This window comes from Oncorhynchus mykiss, chromosome Y (genome assembly GCF_013265735.2).
Source record: "Oncorhynchus mykiss isolate Arlee chromosome Y, USDA_OmykA_1.1, whole genome shotgun sequence".
Taxonomy (NCBI): domain Eukaryota; kingdom Metazoa; phylum Chordata; class Actinopteri; order Salmoniformes; family Salmonidae; genus Oncorhynchus; species Oncorhynchus mykiss.
Window position 1 is genome coordinate 43,600,860 of NC_048593.1, and position 20,615 is coordinate 43,621,474.

Consider the following 20,615-nt stretch of genomic DNA (forward strand, 5'->3'; position numbering starts at 1 on the left):
TACAGCGGGGGTTAATATAAGCCCAGCATTTAGTTTGGTACAGCGGGGGTTAATATAAGCCTAGCATTTAGTTTGGTACAGCTGGGTTAATATAAGCATTTAGTTTGGTACAGCGGGGGTTAATATAAGCCTAGCATTTAGGTTGGTACAGCGGGGGTTAATATAAACCTAGCATTTAGGTTGGTACAGCAGGGGTTAATATAAACCCAGCATTTAGTTTGGTACAGCGGGGGTTAATATAAGCATTTAGTTTGGTACAGCGGGGGTTAATATAAGCATTTAGTTTGGTACAGCGGGGGTTAATAAAAACCCAGCATTTAGTTTGGTACAGCGGGGGTTAATATAAGCATTTAGTTTGGTACAGCGGGGGTTAATATAAGCCCAGCATTTAGTTTGGTACAGCGAGGGTTAATATAAGCATTTAGTTTGGTACAGCGGGGGTTAATATAAACCCAGCATTTAGTTTGGTACAGCGGGGGTTAATATAAGCCCAGCATTTAGTTTGGTACAGCGGGGGTTAATATAAGCATTTAGTTTGGTACAGCGGGGGTTAATATAAACCCAGCATTTAGTTTGGTACAGCGGGGGATAATATAAACCCAGCATTTAGTTTGGTACAGCGGGGGTTAATATAAGCCCAGCATTTAGTTTGGTACAGCGGGGGTTAATATAAGCATTTAGTTTGGTACAGTGGGGGTTAATATAAACCCAGCATTTAGTTTGGTACAGCGGGGGTTAATATAAACCCAGCATTTAGTTTGGTACAGCGGGGGTTAATATAAGCATTTAGTTTGGTACAGCGGGGGTTAATATAAGCCCAGCATTTAGTTTGGTACAGCGAGGGTTAATATAAGCATTTCGTTTGGTACAGCGGGGGTTAATATAAACCCAGCATTTAGTTTGGTACAGCGGGGGTTAACATAAGCATTTAGTTTGGTACAGCGGGGGTTAATATAAACCCAGCATTTAGTTTGGTACAGCGGGGGCTAATATAAACCCAGCATTTAGTTTGGTACAGCGGGGGTTAATATAAACCCAGCATTTAGTTTGGTACAGCGGGGGTTAATATAAACCTAGCATTTAGTTTGGTACAGCGGGTTGTTAATATAAGCCCAGCATTTAGTTTGGTACAGCGGGGGTTAATATAAGCCTAGCATTTAGTTTGGTACAGCGGGGGTTAATATAAGCATTTAGTTTGGTACAGCGGGGGTTAATATAAGCATTTAGTTTGGTACAGCGGGGGTTAATATAAGCATTTAGTTTGGTACAGCGGGGGTTAATATAAGCATTTAGTTTGGTACAGCGGGTGTTAATATAAACCCAGCATTTAGTTTGGTACAGCGGGGGTTAATATAAGCATTTAGTTTGGTACAGCGGGGGTTAATATAAGCATTTAGTTTGGTACAGCGGGGGTTAATATAAACCCAGCATTTAGTTTGGTACAGCGGGGGTTAATATAAGCATTTAGTTTGGTACAGCGGGGGTTAATATAAGCATTTAGTTTGGTACAGCGGGGGTTAATATAAGCATTTAGTTTGGTACAGCGGGGGTTAATATAAGCATTTAGTTTGGTACAGCGGGGGTTAATATAAACCTAGCATTTAGTTTGGTACAGCGGGGGTTAATATAAACCTAGCATTTAGTTTGGTACAGCGGGGGTTAATATAAACCCAGCATTTAGTTTGGTACAGCGGGGGTTAATATAAGCATTTAGTTTGGTACAGCAGGGGTTAATATAAGCATTTAGTTTGGTACAGCGGGGGTTAATATAAGCATTTAGTTTGGTACAGCGGGGGTTAATATAAGCCTACTATTTAGTTTGGTACAGCGGGGGTTAATATACGCATTTAGTTTGGTACAGCGGGGGTTAATATAAGCATTTAGTTTGGTACAGCGGGGGTTAATATAAACCCAGCATTTAGTTTGGTACAGCGGGGGTTAATATAAGCCTAGTATTTAGTTTGGTACAGCGGGGGTTAATATAAGCATTTAGTTTGGTACAGAGGGGGTTAATATAAACCCAGCATTTAGTTTGGTACAGCGGGGGTTAATATAAACCCAGCATTTAGTTTGGTACAGCGGGGGTTAATATAAGCCTAGTATTTAGTTTGGTACAGCGGGGGTTAATATAAGCATTTAGTTTGGTACAGAGGGGGTTAATATAAACCTAGCATTTAGTTTGGTACAGCGGGGGTTAATATAAGCCTAGTATTTAGTTTGGTACAGCGGGGGTTAATATAAGCCCAGCATTTAGTTTTGTACAGCGGGGGTTAATATAAGCATTTAGTTTGGTACAGCGGGGGTTAATATAAGCCTAGCATTTAGTTTGGTACAGTGGGGGTTAATATAAGCCCAGCATTTAGTTTGGTACAGCGGGGGTTAATATAAGCATTTAGTTTGGTACAGCGGGGTTTAATATAAGCCTAGCATTTAGTTTGGTACAGCGGTGGTTAATATAAGCATTTAGTTTGGTACAGCGGGGGTTAATATAAGCATTTAGTTTGGTACAGCGGGGGTTAATATAAGCCCAGCATTTAGTTTGGTACAGCGGGGGTTAATATAAGCCCAGCATTTAGTTTGGTACAGCGGGGGTTAATATAAACCCAGCATTGAGTTTGGTACAGCGGGGGTTAATATAAACCCAGCATTTAGTTTGGTACAGCGGGGGTTAATATAAACCCAGCATTTAGTTTGGTACAGCGGGGGTTAATATAAACCTAGCATTTAGTTTGGTACAGCGAGGGTTAATATAAGCCCTGCATTTAGTTTGGTACAGCGGGGGTTAATATAAACCCAGCATTTAGTTTGGTACAGCGGGGGTTAATATAAGCCCAGCATTTAGTTTGGTACAGCGGGGGTTAATATAAACCCAGCATTTAGTTTGGTACAGAGGGGGTTAATATAAACCCAGCATTTAGTTTGGTACAGCGGGGGTTAATATAAGCCCAGCATTTAGTTTGGTACAGCGGGGGTTAATATAAACCCAGCATTTAGTTTGGTACAGCGGGGGTTAATATAAGCATTTAGTTTGGTACAGCGGGGGTTAATATAAGCCCAGCATTTAGTTTGGTACAGCGGGGGTTAATATAAACCTAGCATTTAGTTTGGTACAGCGGGGGTTAATATTAGCCCAGCATTTAGTTTGGTACAGCGGGGGTTAATATAAGCCCAGCATTTAGTTTGGTACAGCGGGGGTTAATATAAACCCAGCATTTAGTTTGGTACAGCGGGGGTTAATATAAGCATTTAGTTTGGTACAGCGGGGGTTAATATAAACCCAGCATTTAGTTTGGTACAGCGGGGGTTAATATAAACCTAGCATTTAGTTTGGTACAGCGGGGGTTAATATTAGCCCAGCATTTAGTTTGGTACAGCGGGGGTTAATATAAGCCCAGCATTTAGTTTGGTACAGCAGGGGTTAATATAAACCCAGCATTTAGTTTGGTACAGCGGGGGTTAATATAAGCCCAGCATTTAGTTTGGTACTGGTATTACTAAATGCCAGGCTTAAATCCGGGAATTATCATGTGATTAATCCCTCATAAGGGCTGTTTCCCTAGGCTTTGCCTCTGACCAAAGAACAGACCTTAGTTGGGAGTTATTTGCTAAAATATCTTTGTGTCTGTTTTTTCTAACGATGTGTGTTTGTGTGTGTATATTTAACTCTGTGCTTTCCGTGTGTGTGTGTGTGTGTGTGTGTAGGTCTCCCCCGGCAGCTCTGATGACCCTCCTGTCTACGTGCGAGGAGTTGTGTGAGAGCATCATGGTTGGAGTGTGTGTAGGGGAGTTTGCAGTGGTTCAACCTCTCTCTGTGGAATACTCCTGTATCCTGGCCTACCTGCTGGCCTGGAAACTACTGCTGTCCTTCTTCAAGGCTTCTCCCTCCCACGTAAGTCTACAGCTGGAGTGAGTGAGTGAGTGATTGATTGAGTGAGTGAGTGGGTGCGTGGGTCGGTCGGTCGGTCGGTCGGTAACCCATCCCTTAGCGATTAATTGACCTGTGTGTCCAATACTCTCTTTATCTAAAGAAGAGTTCTAATGCTAACCTGTGTGTCCAGTACTCTCTCTATCTAATACCAGGGTATATCTGGTGGTCTGTCTCCATAATGCCAGGATATATCTGGTGGTCTGTCTCCATAATGCCAGGATATATCTGGTGGTCTGTCTCCATAATGCCAGGATATATCTGGTGGTCTGTCTCCATAATGCCAGGGTATACAGTGGGGCAAAAAAAGTATTTAGTCAGCCACCAATTGTGCAAGTTCTCCCACTTAAAAAGATGAGAGAGGCCTGTAATTTTCATCATAGGTACACTTCAACTATGACGGACAAAATGAGGAGAAAAAAATAAAATAAACACATTGTAGCGCTGTAACATGGAGTTGTGGCCGTGTGGGGACCCTAACCCTATAAACGGTGTGTAGTAATTTAACCTTTTTTACGTTTTGGACTTTTATTTTCTTGCTGACATGAAAGATAAAGTCCTTATGCTTCCAAAACTATACCGCAAGCAGCGCTTGTTAATGTTCAGATTGAGCGTCGGGTCTCTTAAACAAATCTAAGTCTATAGCGGCGAGGCTAGCTAGCCAGCTAAGTCTATAGCGAGGCTAGCTAGCCAGCCAGCTAAGTCTATAGCGAGGCTAGCTAGCCAGCCAGCTAACTCTACAGCGAGGCTAGCTAGCCAGCCAGCTAACTCTATAGCGGCGAGGCTAGCTAGCCAGCTAACTCTATAGCGAGGCTAGCTAGCTAGCCAGCTAAGTCTATAGCGAGGCTAGCTAGCCAGCCAGCTAAGTGTATAGCGAGGCTAGCTAGCCAGCCAGCTAAGTGTATAGCGAGGCTAGCTAGCCAGCTAAGTGTATAGCGAGGCTAGCTAGCCAGCTAAGTCTATAGCGAGGCTAGCTAGCCAGCTAAGTCTATAGTGATGCTAGCTAGCTAGCCAGCCAGCTAACTCGCCAGGTATTCCCCAACAGGTCTATTTGTTTACTGTCTTTCACCCTCACTGTATTCAGACTTTGGCTGCCTCTATTTTACAGTACATCTCTATGTTTATAAACTTGAAAACAGTTTAGGGTATGAGTCGATGTGCAGGGGTAATTGAGGTAGTTGTGTACATATAGGTAGTATTACCGTAACCCTGGTGTGAGTGTCGTATCGTTCCACCTTGTCCTCTTGAAAATCGGAAAAACTTCAAACTCACTGTCAATTGTCTTTTTCCTCGTTTCTCGAGAGGTTCCAGGGCCCTTCTTTCTGAACGCCGTTGAGCTTTGAGTAGGGAGGAAACAAGGAAACAAGGACAAAGGAAGGATTAGTGTGTCAGTCTACTGTCTCTATCTAAAGAAGAGTTCTATGCTAACCTGTGTACTCTCTCTATCTAAAGAAGCTGACCTGTGTGTTCTCTCTCTAGCTGCGTGTCCAGTACTCTCTCTATCTAAAGAAGCTGACCTGTGTGTTCTCTCTCTAGCTGTGTGTCCAGTACTCTCTCTATCTAAAGAAACGGACCTGTGTGTTCTCTCTCTAGCTGCGTGTCCAGTACTCTCTCTATCTAAAGAAACTGACCTGTGTGTTCTCTCTCTAGCTGCGTGTCCAGTACTCTCTCTATCTAAAGAAGTCCCTCCACAAGCTCCTCCTCCATCTGTTCAGACTGATGCCTGAAAACCCCGCCTACATCGGCCAGGGGGCGGAGTCGGTCTCCAAGGAGACCAAGACATTCTTCACAGAGAGCCTCTCTCTGGACGTCAACAGTGGGTAGCACACACACACACACACACACACACACACACACACACACACACACACACACACACACACACACACACACGCTTCTGTCTCTCTTTCTGTCTCTCTTTCTGTCTCTCTTTCTGTCTCTCTCTCTGTCTCTCTCTCTGTCTCTCTCTCTGTCTCTCTCTCTGTCTCTCTCTCTGTCTCTCTCTCTCTGTCTCATCTCTCTCTGTCTCTCTCTCTCTGTCTCTTTCTCTGTCTCTTTCTCTGTCTCCAATTCTCTGTCTCTTTCTCTCTGTCTCTCTCTGTCTCTTTCTGTCTCTTTCTCTCTGTCTCTCTGTCTCTAATTCTCTGTCTCTCTCTCTTTCTCTGTCTCCAATTATCTGTCTCTCTCTCTGTCTCTCTGTCTCTCTCCACAGAGTCGTCCGGTATCCAATATGAGCTCTCCCACCTGGCGTGTTGTGTGTACTACAGTGCGGTACAGGACCTGCCTGCCATGGTTCGGTTGTGGTGGACCAGTCAGGAGAAGAGAGTTAGCCACACGGTGGATAAGTTCACAGGACGATACGTCTCGCCTGTCCTCTCTGCTCAGGAGATCTCCTCTGTACACGCCAGCACACAGACCTTCGACAGCATGACTGTGAGTAAGGGAGGGAGGGAGGGAGGGAGGGAGGGAGGGAGAGAGAGAGAGAGAGTGTGAGGCAGGTAGGGAGAGGGAGGGAGGGAGGGTGTGTGTGTGTGGTAGAGGGAGCCTTCAGAAAGTATTCAGACCCCCCTTGACTTATTCCACATTTTTGTTTTTACTGCCTGAATTCAAAAATTTTCTTTCTCGTAATAACAAAGTGAAAACATGTTTTGAGAAATGTTTGATAAATGAAAATGAAATACAGATAATCTAATTTACATAAGTATTCACACCCCTTTTTTTGCTATGACAAATGGACTCCCAGGTACATCTAATTTCCTTTGATAATCCTTTGATAGGAGTTCCACCTGCAGGCCAATTTTTTAATTGTTTGAGCACGATTTATATAGAAACACCTGGTGTAGAAGCCATCTCATGAAGTCACAAGGGAACTGCCCGTAGATCTCTGAGAGAGAACTGTGATGAGGCATATATCTGGGGAAGGGGTATACAACCATTTTTTTGAGTTGTTTTTTAAAAAAGTTTCCAAGAGCACAGTGGTCGTCTCCATCACTGGGAAATTGGAAAAAATATGAAACTAGCCAGCCGTCCAATCAAACTGAAGAACCGGGAAAGAAAGACTCTGATCGTGGCGGTGACCTGACCAGGAACCCAATGACCACACTGACTACAGAGTTCCTTGGCTGAAATGGGAGAACCGGCCAAAATGACACGGTCTCCGAAGTACTTCACCAATCTGGACTTTATGGGAGAGACGGAAGCCACTCCTGAGGAAAAAGGCACATGACAGCACTCCTGGAGTTTATAAAAAAAGGCACGTGAAAGACCGATCATTAGGCAAAAGATTCTGTGGTCTGAGGAGACAAAAATGTAACTCTTTGGCCTGAATGCATGCAAGCGCTATGTCTGGAGAAAACCAGGTACAGCTCATCACCCATCTAACACCATCCCTACTGTGAAGCATGGTGGTGGCAGCATCATGCTGTGGGGATGCTTTTCATCGGCAGGGACTGAGAGACTGGTAAGGATAGAGGGGAAAATGAATGGATCCAAATAGAAGCAAATCCTTGATGCAAACGACCTTGGACTCGGGGCGAAGGTTCACATTCCAACAGGACAATGACCCCAAGCGTTGCCAAAGCAACGCTGGAATGGCTTCGGAGCAAGAATGTTGAAAGTCCTTGGAGTGGTCCAGCCAAAGCCCAGACTTGAATCCCATTGAAAATCTGTGGAAAGACTTGAAGATTGCTGTTCACCGCCTTTCCCCATCTAACTTAACAGAGCTTGAGAAAGAATCCAGATGTGTAAAGCTGATTGTCATACCGACGACAACAAAAGCTGTAAAACGCCGCCGAAGGTGTGAAGACTTATGTAAATTAGATGTTTTTTCTGTATATCATTTTCAATAAATAATTTGTATTTTATTTTTTTATTTTACCTTTATTTAACTAGGCAAGTCAGTTAAGAACAAATTCTTATTTTCAATAACGGCCTAGGAACAGTGGTTTAACTGCCTTGTTCAGGGGCAGAACGACAGATTTTGTACCTTTCGGTTACTAGTCCAACGCTCTAACCACTAGGCTACCCTACCCTTATGGCTGTAACACAACAAAATGTGGAATACGTCAAGGGGTATGAATACTGAAGGCACTGTAACTACTGTTCCCTGAAGGAGGGAAACGAGCTACAACATAATATGACTTCAGTTGAAGGATACACGCCTGACAAAGCCAAATGAAAATCCGCGGCTCCCTAGATGCCCCGCTTTCCACAGATGATAAGTTTGAGGTTCGGATTTATTCTTTCAATTTAAAAACAGCTCTTCACCAAGCCCAGGAACGGGCGGATTGGGGGGCATTAAAACAGGCGCTCTAACTCATTTCATCTCCTTCAAGGAAGAGTAGTTATTGTCATAACGTTACGTTCCCTCTCATTCGGTCAACTTTGGTATAATATACTATGGGGAAATGCAATCGCGGCCTAAGCCGACACCCAACGAATACTAAATGAAACGGCCCCTGTCAGACCCCCCCCAGACCTGACCCACGCCAGATGTGGTATTGCGTACACGACGTGCTGCCTAGTGACATTTGCCCTGTCCCCGTTGTAAGCACACTGGGTGCAGTGACATACAAGAGATTTAAAAAAAACTCACACAGTGTGGTGATTTCAACTCACCTCAGCACACACGTCTCCTATATTCAACCCTTGAAACAGCTCAAAACGCTGCCAGACCCCTGGTTGAGTGGGCGTTTTACACCGCTAGGTAACCCTGGCCTCTTACTCTTACTCTTACTCTTACTCTTACCTCTTACTCTTACTCTTACTCTTACTCTTACTCTTACTCTTAATGTGGACCGACTGGCTCGATTCGGTCTTATGTAGAAACATTTTTAAAAAAATATATTGTTTTTTGACATTGGATAAAAGACAGAGCAAGAAAACGATATACGTTTACTGGGAAAGTTATTCTGCTTTGACAAAATTGATAAAATTGTAACCCCACTTGAGAAAATGACCCTTGAATGTTTTAGTCCACCTACTGGAGAGCTCTTCTTTGTCTACACCACATTCAGCATCGTTCACACCCTCCTAAGCCTGAGCCCCACCCATCTCTTTAAGGATTCACATGTGAGGCCATGTGCTAAACAGAGTACGGTACTAAACAAGCAAAGATTTCAAGACTAAAGGCTGGTTTATACTATATGTGTGTTTGTAAATTTAATCTGGAGTGCCAGAGTGTACAATGGGCATTTGTGAATTGAGAGCGTTGTCAGATCGTATGTTTGTAATTTCAGAGCGTTGTCAGATTGTCCGTTCGTAAATTCAAGAGTGTTTCCCTCTCTGAGCATTCCTCAATTCAGAGCGTTATCAGATTATCTGTTCGTAAAGTCTGGACGCTCTGGCTGAGGAGTAGGGCTGATTCGACCGTTCTGACCTAACAACAGCAGTCAAGAACCCAAGCTAACTGGCTAACGTATCAACAGTTGTCGCAGTGACATCATGAACATTCTATTGAAATGGTTACTTTCACAGAGTGACTAAGCAACAGGATAAACAATAAATAGAAATGGTTACTTTCACAGAGTGACTAGGCAACAGGATAAACAATAAATAGAAATGGTTACTTTCACAGAGTGACTAGGCAACAGGATAAACAATAAATAGAAATGGTTACTTTCACAGAGTGACTAGGCAACAGGATAAACAATACATAGAAATGGTTACTTTCACAGAGTGACTAGGCAACAGGATAAACAATAAATAGAAATGGTTACTTTCACAGAGTGACTAGGCAACAGGATAAACTATAAATAGAAATGGTTACTTTCACAGAGTGACTAGGCAACAGGATAAACTATAAATAGAAATGGTTACTTTCACAGAGTGACTAGGCAACAGGATAAACTATAAATAGAAATGGTTACTTTCACAGAGTGACTAGGCAACAGGATAAACTATAAATAGAAATGGTTACTTTCACAGAGTGACTAGGCAACAGGATAAACTATAAATAGAAATGGTTACTTTCACAGAGTGACTAGGCAACAGGATAAACTATAAATAGAAATGGTTACTTTCACAGAGTGACTAGGCAACAGGATAAACAATAAATAGAAATGGTTACTTTCACAGAGTGACTAGGCAACAGGATAAACTATAAATAGAAATGGTTACTTTCACAGAGTGACTAGGCAACAGGATAAACAATAAATAGAAATGGTTACTTTCACAGAGTGACTAGGCAACAGGATAAACAATAAATAGAAATGGTTACTTTCACAGAGTGACTAGGCAACAGGATAAACAATAAATAGAAATGGTTACTTTCACAGAGTGACTAGGCAACAGGATAAACAATAAATAGAAATGGTTACTTTCACAGAGTGACTAGGCAACAGGATAAACTATAAATAGAAATGGTTACTTTCACAGAGTGACTAGGCAAGTTTGGATATTTGGATATTTGGTTAACTATTTGGTTAGCTATTTGGTTAGCTATTTGGTTAACTATTTCGCTAGCTATAGAAGTCTCATGGCTTGGGGGTAGAAGCTGCTCAGGGTCCTATTGGCTCCTTTTGGTACCACTTGCCGAATGGTAGCAGAGAGAACAGTCGAACTCACACAGTCTGAGTTTTTAAATCTTTTGTTGTTGTTGTCTCTGTCCAGGTCAGTGGATGATATCATCAACGGAGAGGAGTTAACTTCTCTCTCTTTCTCCGTCTCTCTCTCCCTGTGTCCCAGGTGAAGGCTCGTTCGGCAGCGCGGGAGGTGATCGCCACCTACTCAGTGGATGATATCTTCATAGAGCTGGTGATCCAGCTACCACAGAACTATCCTCTAGGCTCGATCACAGTAGAGAGCGGCAGGAGGGTGGGGGTCGCTGTACAACAATGGAGGAACTGGATGTTACAGCTCAGTACATACCTCACACACCAGGTAACACACACACACACACACACACACCAGGTAACACACACACACACACCAGGTAACACACACACACCAGGTAACACACACACACACACACACCAGGTAACACACACACACACACCAGGTAACACACACACCAGGTAACACACACACACACACACACCAGGTAACACACACACCAGGTAACACACACACACACCAGGTAACACACACACACCAAGGTCGCCATCAATAATGTCTGGTCCCTGGTCATGACCCCTTTTAGGGGAGTTTGGATATGCAAAAAACACATGAGCATTTTTACACTGCCCACGCGTACTCTTGTGTGAAACAGGACAACTATAAGCACCCCCCGACATACAGTGTTGTGTGTGTGTGTGTATATATACACCCTCAAAACTTGAGACATCTGTGGCATTGTGTTGTGTGACAAAACTGCACATTTTAGAGTGGCCTTTTATTGTCCCCAGCGCCAGATTCTTGATATGCCACACCTGTCAGGTGGAAGGATTATCTTGGTAAAGGAGAAATGTTCACTAACAGGGGATGTAAACAACATTTTTTGAGAAATAAGCTTTTTGTGCGTATGGAACATTTCTGGGATGTTTTTATCCCAGCTCATGAAACACGAGACCAAAATTTACATGAGACCAACACTTTACATGTTGCGTTTCTATTTTTGTTCAGTGTGTGTGTGCGTGCGAGATATATAGATATATATATATGTATATATATGTATACACACACACACTACATGACCAAAAGTATGTTGACACCTGCTCGTCGAACATCTAATTCCAAAATCATGGGCATTAATATGTGACTGACTACCTCTTGAAGCTGGTTGAGAGAATTCCAAGAGTGTGCAAATCTGTCAAGGCAAAGGGTGGCTACTTTGAAGAATCTAAAATATATTTTTATTTTTTTTAACCTTTTTTTTTGGTTACTACATGATTCCATATGTGTTATTTCATAGTTTTGATGTCTTCACTATTATTCTACAATGTAGAAAATAGTAAAAATAAAGAAAAACCCTTGAATGAGTAGATGTGTCCAAACTTTAGACTGGTACTGTGTATATGTATATATATGTATATATGTATATATATATACACGTGTGTATGTATGTATCTGTATATATATATATATATATATATATATATATATATATATATATATATATATATATATATATATATTTATTTTTACAAATTTGTAACCTTTTTTTGTTGTAGGCACAAAACGATCTTCCATTTGTTTAAAAAAAACCTGGTACAGGTTACCTTCAGACAAGTCCTATGACACTTGTAGGGGTCGTAGAGTCTCCCCTTTCCATTGATGGGTCACCTCACACTTGTAAGGGTCGTAGAGTCTCCCCTTTCCATTGAGGGGGTCACCTCACACTTGTAAGGGTCGTAGAGTCTCCCCTTTTCCATTGAGGGGGTCACCTCACACTTGTAGGGGTCGTAGAGTCTCCCCTTTTCCATTGAGGGGGTCACCTCACACTTTGTTAAGTGCTGCGCTATGTAAGTATCATGTTCCCCCGTCTCTCTTTTTGTTTATGATAGAACGGCAGCATAATGGAGGGCCTGGCTCTGTGGAAGACCAACGTGGATAAGAGGTTCGAGGGAGTAGAGGACTGTATGATCTGTTTCTCTGTTATCCATGGATCCAACTACTCTCTGCCCAAGAAGGCCTGCCGGACCTGCAAGAAAAAATTCCACTCTGCCTGTCTGGTGAGAGACTGATATTCAACACGGGACAACACACACACACACACACACACACACACACACATACACACACACACACACACACACACACACAAGTGCACAAACTGCAATACAAGAGAACACACTCCGAGCCATATAGGTTATGACACATACACACACACAACTTCACAGTTTGGGCTGTTGTGGGGACCGTATTAATGCCACACCGGCGGTCACGAGTCATGAAAGCAGTCAAATTCAACAAGACCGTTTAGTCACGGTAATTAGGCTTCTCCAAGTTCTGATGCTGCTGATGGTCATTAGTAGCCTACCAAACCTGCTAACTGCCCGGTACTCAGCACTCTATTGTCCCTCTAATCACTCTGACATCAATACAAATGTATTTAAAAAAATCTAACAATACATGAGACCCCATGAGCTCGTGTTCCTCAAACAGAGTGATGGCCTCTACTAAAAAGAGGAGGATCCCATCAGCTTTCTATGGGCTAGGCTTACTATATTTATTTCTCAACTTTCCTAGTATTAAGCACATTGCTTCTCTTTACAACAGGAGTATAGCCTACCTGGCTGGCATGAAAATAAACCACAGAAAAAGCATCCTCCATTTGCTATTTAAGTGCATAGATGACACGTATTTATCCCGCTGACCCTGTTTCAAGACAGGTGTGACAATGGTCCATTCTAAATCAAAACAAATGTCACACATATATTATTTAGTATATGTAAAGACAAGATTAAATTAAGAATAGTCTGATGGGTAACAATATTAGCTTGTGAATTATTATATATTATATTATTATATTATCACTTGTGAAGGATGCCCAGAATAAGAAACAAAGCCTTTTTTTTTGGTAACTTGTTCGCATCATAGTCACACCTCATGTAGCCTCGCCCATTCTGTCCTATCAAGCAAAAAGGCAGTAACTGCTCAGAGTGGAACTGAGAGAAATGGCTTTTAATTTACCTTTGGTTTCACAGTAACTTTATCCAGTTACTGCTAACATGGCCCCCATTGTCTCCTGAACACAGTACGAGGCAGGATACTTGTCCACATGATTAAGCATGTATTTAATGTAGCAAATGAGCAGCAGTTTCTGCCTTTTTGCTCTGTAGGGCAGTATAGGCCTGTATGTTTTTAATTAGGTTTGTATCACAACTAACGTGGCCAAATAACCTTAAAATGGAGCACATGAATCCGCTTTACAAGGGGTGTATAGTCTAACTGGCATATATAAGCCACGTGTGAGTTTCAACATTTGGGGAAGATAATTCTCACCATTCAAATGCACCTTTTTAATAAAATATAATAAAGCATCTCATGTAATATCTTATTTGCGGTCACTTTTGATAATGGTGTTTTACGCTAATCGAACATTCACGCTTATATCCTACTATCATGTTCGCATTGCTACGCTTATAATGTGGGGAAATATCCTAACAGTTTATCAACATTTTAAGCTAAGGGTTCTGATCTGTTGTATCAGCCTCATTGGATGAAACAGTTTTGTTTTTAATGCTAGTGGTTGAATTAATTTGGGATCGAATCGCATCCCACAACTGTCCCAGACGATGTTTGGGATATTTATTTCTCGTACAGAATAGGTCGACTTTTGTGCTATTGGGGGGGATAGGTACTATTTGTACTATTGGGGGGGATAGGTACTATTTGTACTATTGGGGGGGATAGGTACTATTTGTACTATTGACAAATGCTAGTGCTTTTTTCTACTCATCTTGTTGGATGACGAAAAGTACATTTAAAAAGTGGCCAGTTCTTCCAATATCTTCAATGAGCACCTCTGATTTGGATAAGAACAAGCGCAGTTGCGTCCCCCGATTCGTCTGTTTTCACTTGTAGCCTGTGAGAAAGACCTGATCACGTGAAGGAGAACCGTGTGAGTGAGAGACGCTTCGGACAACGCAGGACTCTTGGGGAGAAGGGAACAGCGCAGGACTCTTGGGGAGAAGGGCACAACTCAGGACTCTTGGGGAGAAGGGAACAGCGCAGGACTCTTGGGGAGAAGGGAACAACGCAGCACCCTTGGGGAGAAGGGAACACCGCAGCACCCTTGGGGAGAAGGGAACACCGCAGCACCTTTGGGGAGAAGGGAACACCGCAGCACCCTTGGGGAGAAGGGAACACCGCAGCACCCTTGGGGAGAAGGGAACAACGCAGCACCCTTGGGGAGAAGGGAACAGCGCAGGACTTTTGGGGAGAAGGGAACAGCGCAGGACTCTTGGGGAGAAGGGCACAGCGCATGACTCTTGGGGAGAAGGGCACAACGCAGGACTCTTGGGGAGAAGGGCACAGCGCAGGACTCTTGGGGAGAAGGGAACAGCGCAGGACTCTTGGGGAGAAGGGAACAACGCAGGACTCTTGGGGAGAAGGGAACATCTCAGGACTCTTGGGGAGAAGGGAACAACGCAGGACTCTTGGGGAGAAGGGAACAGAGCAGGACTCTTGGGGAGAAGGGAACAGCGCAGGACTCTTGGGGAGAAGGGAACAACTCAGGACTCTTAGGGAGAAGGGAACATCTCAGGACTCTTGGGGAGAAGGGAACAACGCAGGACTCTTGGGGAGAAGGGAACAGCGCAGGACTCTTGGGGAGAAGGGAACAGCGCAGGACTCTTGGGGAGAAGGGAACAGCGCAGGACTCTTGGGGAGAAGGGAACAACGCAGGACTCTTGGGGAGAAGGGAACACCGCAGGACTCTTGGGGAGAAGGGCACAGCGCAGGACTCCGGGCCGCAAACAGCGCAGGACTCTTGGGGAGAAGGGAACAACGCAGGACTCTTGGGGAGAATGGAACACCGCAGCACCCTTGGGGAGAAGGGAACAACACAGGACTCTTGGGGAGAAGGGAACAGCGCAGGACTCTTGGGGAGAAGGGAACACCGCAGCACCCTTGGGGAGAAGGGAACACCGCAGCACCCTTGGGGAGAAGGGAACACCGCAGCACCCTTGGGGAGAAGGGAACACCGCAGCACCCTTGGGGAGAAGGGAACACCGCAGCACCCTTGGGGAGAAGGGAACACCGCAGCACCCTTGGGGAGAAGGGAACAACGCAGCACCCTTGGGGAGAAGGGAACAGCGCAGGACTTTTGGGGAGAAGGGAACAGCGCAGGACTCTTGGGGAGAAGGGCACAGCGCAGGACTCTTGGGGAGAAGGGCACAACGCAGGACTCTTGGGGAGAAGGGCACAGCGCAGGACTCTTGGGGAGAAGGGAACAGCGCAGGACTCTTGGGGAGAAGGGAACAACGCAGGACTTTTGGGGAGAAGGGAACAACTCAGGACTCTTGGGGAGAAGGGAACATCTCAGGACTCTTGGGGAGAAGGGAACAACGCAGGACTCTTGGGGAGAAGGGAACAGAGCAGGACTCTTGGGGAGAAGGGAACAGCGCAGGACTCTTGGGGAGAAGGGAACAGCGCAGGACTCTTGGGGAGAAGGGAACAACGCAGGACTCTTGGGGAGAAGGGAACAACGCAGGACTCTTGGGGAGAAGGGAACAACGCAGGACTCTTGGGGAGAAGGGAACACCGCAGGACTCCGGGCCGCAAACAGCGCAGGACTCTTGGGGAGAAGGGAACAACGCAGGACTCTTGGGGAGAATGGAACACCGCAGCACCCTTGGGGAGAAGGGAACAACGCAGGGCTCTTGGGGAGAAGGGAACACCGCAGCACCCTTGGGGAGAAGGGAACAGCTCAGCACCCTTGGGGAGAAGGGAGCACCGCAGCACCCTTGGGGAGAAGGGAACACCGCAGCACCCTTGGGGAGAAGGGAACACCGCAGCACCCTTGGGGAGAAGGGAACAACGCAGCACCCTTGGGGAGAAGGGAACAGCGCAGGACTTTTGGGGAGAAGGGCACAACGCAGGACTCTTGGGGAGAAGGGCACAGCGCAGCACCCTTGGGGAGAAGGGAACACCGCAGCACCCTTGGGGAGAAGGGAACACCGCAGCACCCTTGGGGAGAAGGGAACACCGCAGCACCCTTGGGGAGAAGGGAACACCGCAGCACCCTTGGGGAGAAGGGAACAACGCAGCATCCTTGGGTAGAAGGGAACAGCGCAGGACTGTTGGGGAGAAGGGAACAGCGCAGGACTCTTGGGGAGAAGGGCACAGCGCAGGACTCTTGGGGAGAAGGGCACAACGCAGGACTCTTGGGGAGAAGGGCACAGCGCAGGACTCTTGGGGAGAAGGGAATAGCGCAGGACTCTTGGGGAGAAGGGAACAACGCAGAACTCTTGGGGAGAAGGGAACAACTCAGGACTCTTGGGGAGAAGGGAACATCTCAGGACTCTTGGGGAGAAGGGAACAACGCAGGACTCTTGGGGAGAAGGGAACAGAGCAGGACTCTTGGGGAGAAGGGAACAGCGCAGGACTCTTGGGGAGAAGGGAACAGAGCAGGACTCTTGGGGAGAAGGGAACAACGCAGGACTCTTGGGGAGAAGGGAACACCGCAGGACTCTTGGGGAGAAGGGCACAGCGCAGGACTCCGGGCCGCAAACAGCGCAGGACTCTTGGGGAGAAGGGAACAACGCAGGAGTCTTGGGGAGAATGGAACACCGCAGCACCCTTGGGGAGAAGGGAACAACGCAGGACTCTTGGGGAGAAGGGAACAGCGCAGGGCTCTTGGGGAGAAGGGAACACCGCAGCACCCTTGGGGAGAAGGGAACACCTCAGCACCCTTGGGGAGAAGGGAACACCGCAGCACCCTTGGGGAGAAGGGAACACCGCAGCACCCTTGGGGAGAAGGGAACACCGCAGCACCCTTGGGGAGAAGGGAACAACGCAGCACCCTTGGGGAGAAGGGAACAGCGCAGGACTTTTGGGGAGAAGGGCACAACGCAGGACTCTTGGGGAGAAGGGCACAGCGCAGGACTCTTGGGGAGAAGGGAACAGCGCAGGACTCTTGGGGAGAAGGGAACAACGCAGCACCCTTGGGGAGAAGGGAACAACTCAGGACTCTTGGGGAGAAGGGAACAGCGCAGGACTTTTGGGGAGAAGGGAACAACGCAGGACTCTTGGGGAGAAGGGCACAGCGCAGGACTCCGGGCCGCAAACAGCGCAGGACTCTTGGGGAGAAGGGAACAACGCAGGACTCTTGGGGAGAAGGGAACACCGCAGCACCCTTGGGGAGAAGGGAACAACGCAGCACCCTTGGGGAGAAGGGAACACCGCAGCACCCTTGGGGAGAAGGGAACACCGCAGGACTTTTGGGGAGAAGGGCATAACGCAGGACTCTTGGGGAGAAGGGCACAGCGCAGGACTCTTGGGGAGAAGGGAACAGCGCAGGACTCTTGGGGAGAAGGGAACAGCGCAGGACTCCGGGCCGCAAACAGCGCAGGACTCTTGGGGAGAAGGGAACAACGCAGGACTCTTGGGGAGAAGGGAACACCGCAGCACCCTTGGGGAGAAGGGAACACCGCAGCACCCTTGGGGAGAAGGGAATAACGCAGCACCCTTGGGGAGAAGGGAACAACGCAGCACCCTTGGGGAGAAGGGAACAACGCAGCACCCTTGGGGAGAAGGGAACAACGCAGCACCCTTGGGGAGAAGGGAACAACGCAGGACTTTTGGGGAGAAGGGCACAACGCAGCACCCTTGGGGAGAAGGGAATAACGCAGCACCCTTGGGGAGAAGGGAACAACGCAGCACCCTTGGGGAGAAGGGAACACCGCAGCACCCTTGGGGAGAAGGGAACACCGCAGCACCCTTGGGGAGAAGGGCACAACGCAGGACTCTTGGGGAGAAGGGCACAGCGCAGGACTCTTGGGGAGAAGGGAACAGCGCAGGACTCTTGGGGAGAAGGGAACAGCGCAGGACTCCGGGCCGCAAACAGCGCAGGACTCTTGGGGAGAAGGGAACAACGCAGGACTCTTGGGGAGAAGGGAACACCGCAGCACCCTTGGGGAGAAGGGAACACCGCAGCACCCTTGGGGAGAAGGGAATAACGCAGCACCCTTGGGGAGAAGGGAACAACGCAGCACCCTTGGGGAGAAGGGAACAACGCAGCACCCTTGGGGAGAAGGGAACAACGCAGCACCCTTGGGGAGAAGGGAACAACGCAGGACTTTTGGGGAGAAGGGCACAACGCAGGACTCTTGGGGAGAAGGGAACAGCGCAGGACTCTTGGGGAGAAGGGAACAACGCAGGACTCTTGGGGAGAAAGGCACAATGCATGACTCTTGGGGAGAAGGGCACAGCGCAGGACTCCTGGTGGAGAAGGGAACAACTCAGGACTCTTGGGTTGAAGGGAACAACGCAGCACCCTTGGGGAGAAGGGAACATCTCAGTACCCTTGGGTTGAAGGGAACAACTCAGCACTCCGGGCCGCAAAAAGGCCTTTGATTTTTTTTAGGGTGCATTACGGCCACAAAGGGAATGCCGCCGTGAAATTCGAGGCATTATCATTTTATTCAGCTTTGTTCAATTATATTGTTGATAGTATAAAATAATACCACGGAATTGTAAGCAAATCTTGTCTGTTAAATGAACAGCCATTTGGCGTAGGCAGATCAGGACATAACATAAGGACAACTCAGAGCATCCTGTTCTGTTCTTCTGAAATAGACTACATTTTCTTTATATCATGTTTCTATAGACCTGTTTAAAATAAATAATGGATTTATTGTGAAGGCGTAGGCTAAATTACATGGATTTATTAGTATTTTTTAACATGGCTTGTTGTCTATATGTGGAAGCCCAGGAGAGTCTAAATGTGTTTATGTTAATTAACGGTCAATTACCGCGAGACGGACCTGTTATTTGCTTGACAATCACCAGCTGACAACATTTTGTGATCGCCACAGCCCTGATCATTATCACGTTACTCATGCTGTCTCTCTTTCTCTCTCTTCTCTTCTCCAGTACAAGTGGTTTACCTCTAGCAACAAGTCCACCTGCCCTCTGTGTAGAGAGACCTTCTTCTAGCAACAAGTCTACCTGCCATCTGTATAGACCTTCTCCTAGCAACAAGTCCACCTGCCATCTGTATAGACCTTCTCCTAGCAACAAGTCCACCTGCCCTCTGTGTAGAGAGACCTTCTATCAACAAGTCCACCTGCCCTCTGTGTAGAGACCTTCTAGCAACAAGTCCACCTGCCCTCTGTGTAGAGACCTTCTCCTAGCAACAAGTCCACCTGCCCTCTGTGTGTAGAGACCTTCTCCTAGCAACAAGTCCACCTGCCCTCTGTGTGTAGAGACCTTCTCCTAGCAACAAGTCCACCTGCCCTCTGTGTAGAGACCTTCTCCTAGCAACAAGTCCACCTGCCCTCTGTGTAGAGAGACCTAATTGAAACTATGTTACCATGGATACACATAGTCACTGTTCCGTTGCTATGGATGCACAGAGACAGTTAGGTTCTGTATTTGTATGTATCTCTCACCACAACCTTCTTATAGATCAGTGCATCTCAATAGTTTGAGTTTGCTCACAATATTGCTCACGATGTTGACGAAGAATATTATATTATATTATTATTATAATATACAAACTCACCCCATCTGCTAAATCACACTGCTAATAGCTTTATATTGGTAAATACTGAGATTGAAGAAAAATAAAATGTTCAGAGAATTAAAATGATTTAAATGTAACGATAATCTTTTTTACATACCTTCTACCTGGTATTAGTTGTTTCAATTCAGACGAGTATCTCAACAACAACAACAAAAATGTAAATAAATAAATATTTTCACTCAGAAACCCGCGACACCGTTCAAAACCTTTGGGTTACGACCCACCAGTTGGCAACCACCGCTAATAGAAGCTCTTTTGACAGCGGTTGTAACTCGAGCTAAGAGTTGAATAGTAAAGATATCTTTTTAGACGTAATAAGGGTTTTATGTCCAGTAGCCAATGAGTTCCAAGGAGCCAGGAATTGGATCAGCTCTGACGGTGACAGGACAGACGGAGGACTGGAGGACAGACGGGTTGAGTTTCCTGCCCCGACTAGACTACTGACGCATGCCAGATCTCACAACGTCAGGATATGTGTTTAACCACATCACATGTTATAGCAATCTGATGCCCGACTGCGCAGTCAATGACGTGGCACGCAACCATTGGTTGATGATGCAG

At 46.1% G+C, this 20,615-nt stretch overlaps 1 protein-coding gene across 2 annotated transcripts in view; it reads left to right on the forward strand.

Moving 5' to 3' along the window:
* The window catches only part of ltn1 (listerin E3 ubiquitin protein ligase 1), a 72,831-nt gene extending 52,591 nt beyond the window's left edge, over positions 1 to 20,240 (forward strand). Inside the window, exons 29-34 of one of the 2 annotated variants that reach the window (XM_036968153.1) lie at positions 3,703 to 3,889; positions 5,576 to 5,741; positions 6,138 to 6,358; positions 10,610 to 10,804; positions 12,367 to 12,534; positions 19,403 to 20,240. In XM_036968153.1, the coding sequence (XP_036824048.1) occupies positions 3,703 to 3,889; positions 5,576 to 5,741; positions 6,138 to 6,358; positions 10,610 to 10,804; positions 12,367 to 12,534; positions 19,403 to 19,465 (1,000 nt within the window). In that variant the 3' untranslated portion in view covers positions 19,466 to 20,240. Of the gene's footprint in view, positions 1 to 3,702; positions 3,890 to 5,404; positions 5,477 to 5,575; positions 5,742 to 6,137; positions 6,359 to 10,609; positions 10,805 to 12,366; positions 12,535 to 19,402 lie in introns of those variants that run through there. The other variant, XM_036968154.1, reaches the window with a different exon arrangement.
* Positions 20,241 to 20,615: the final 375 nt, after the last annotated feature.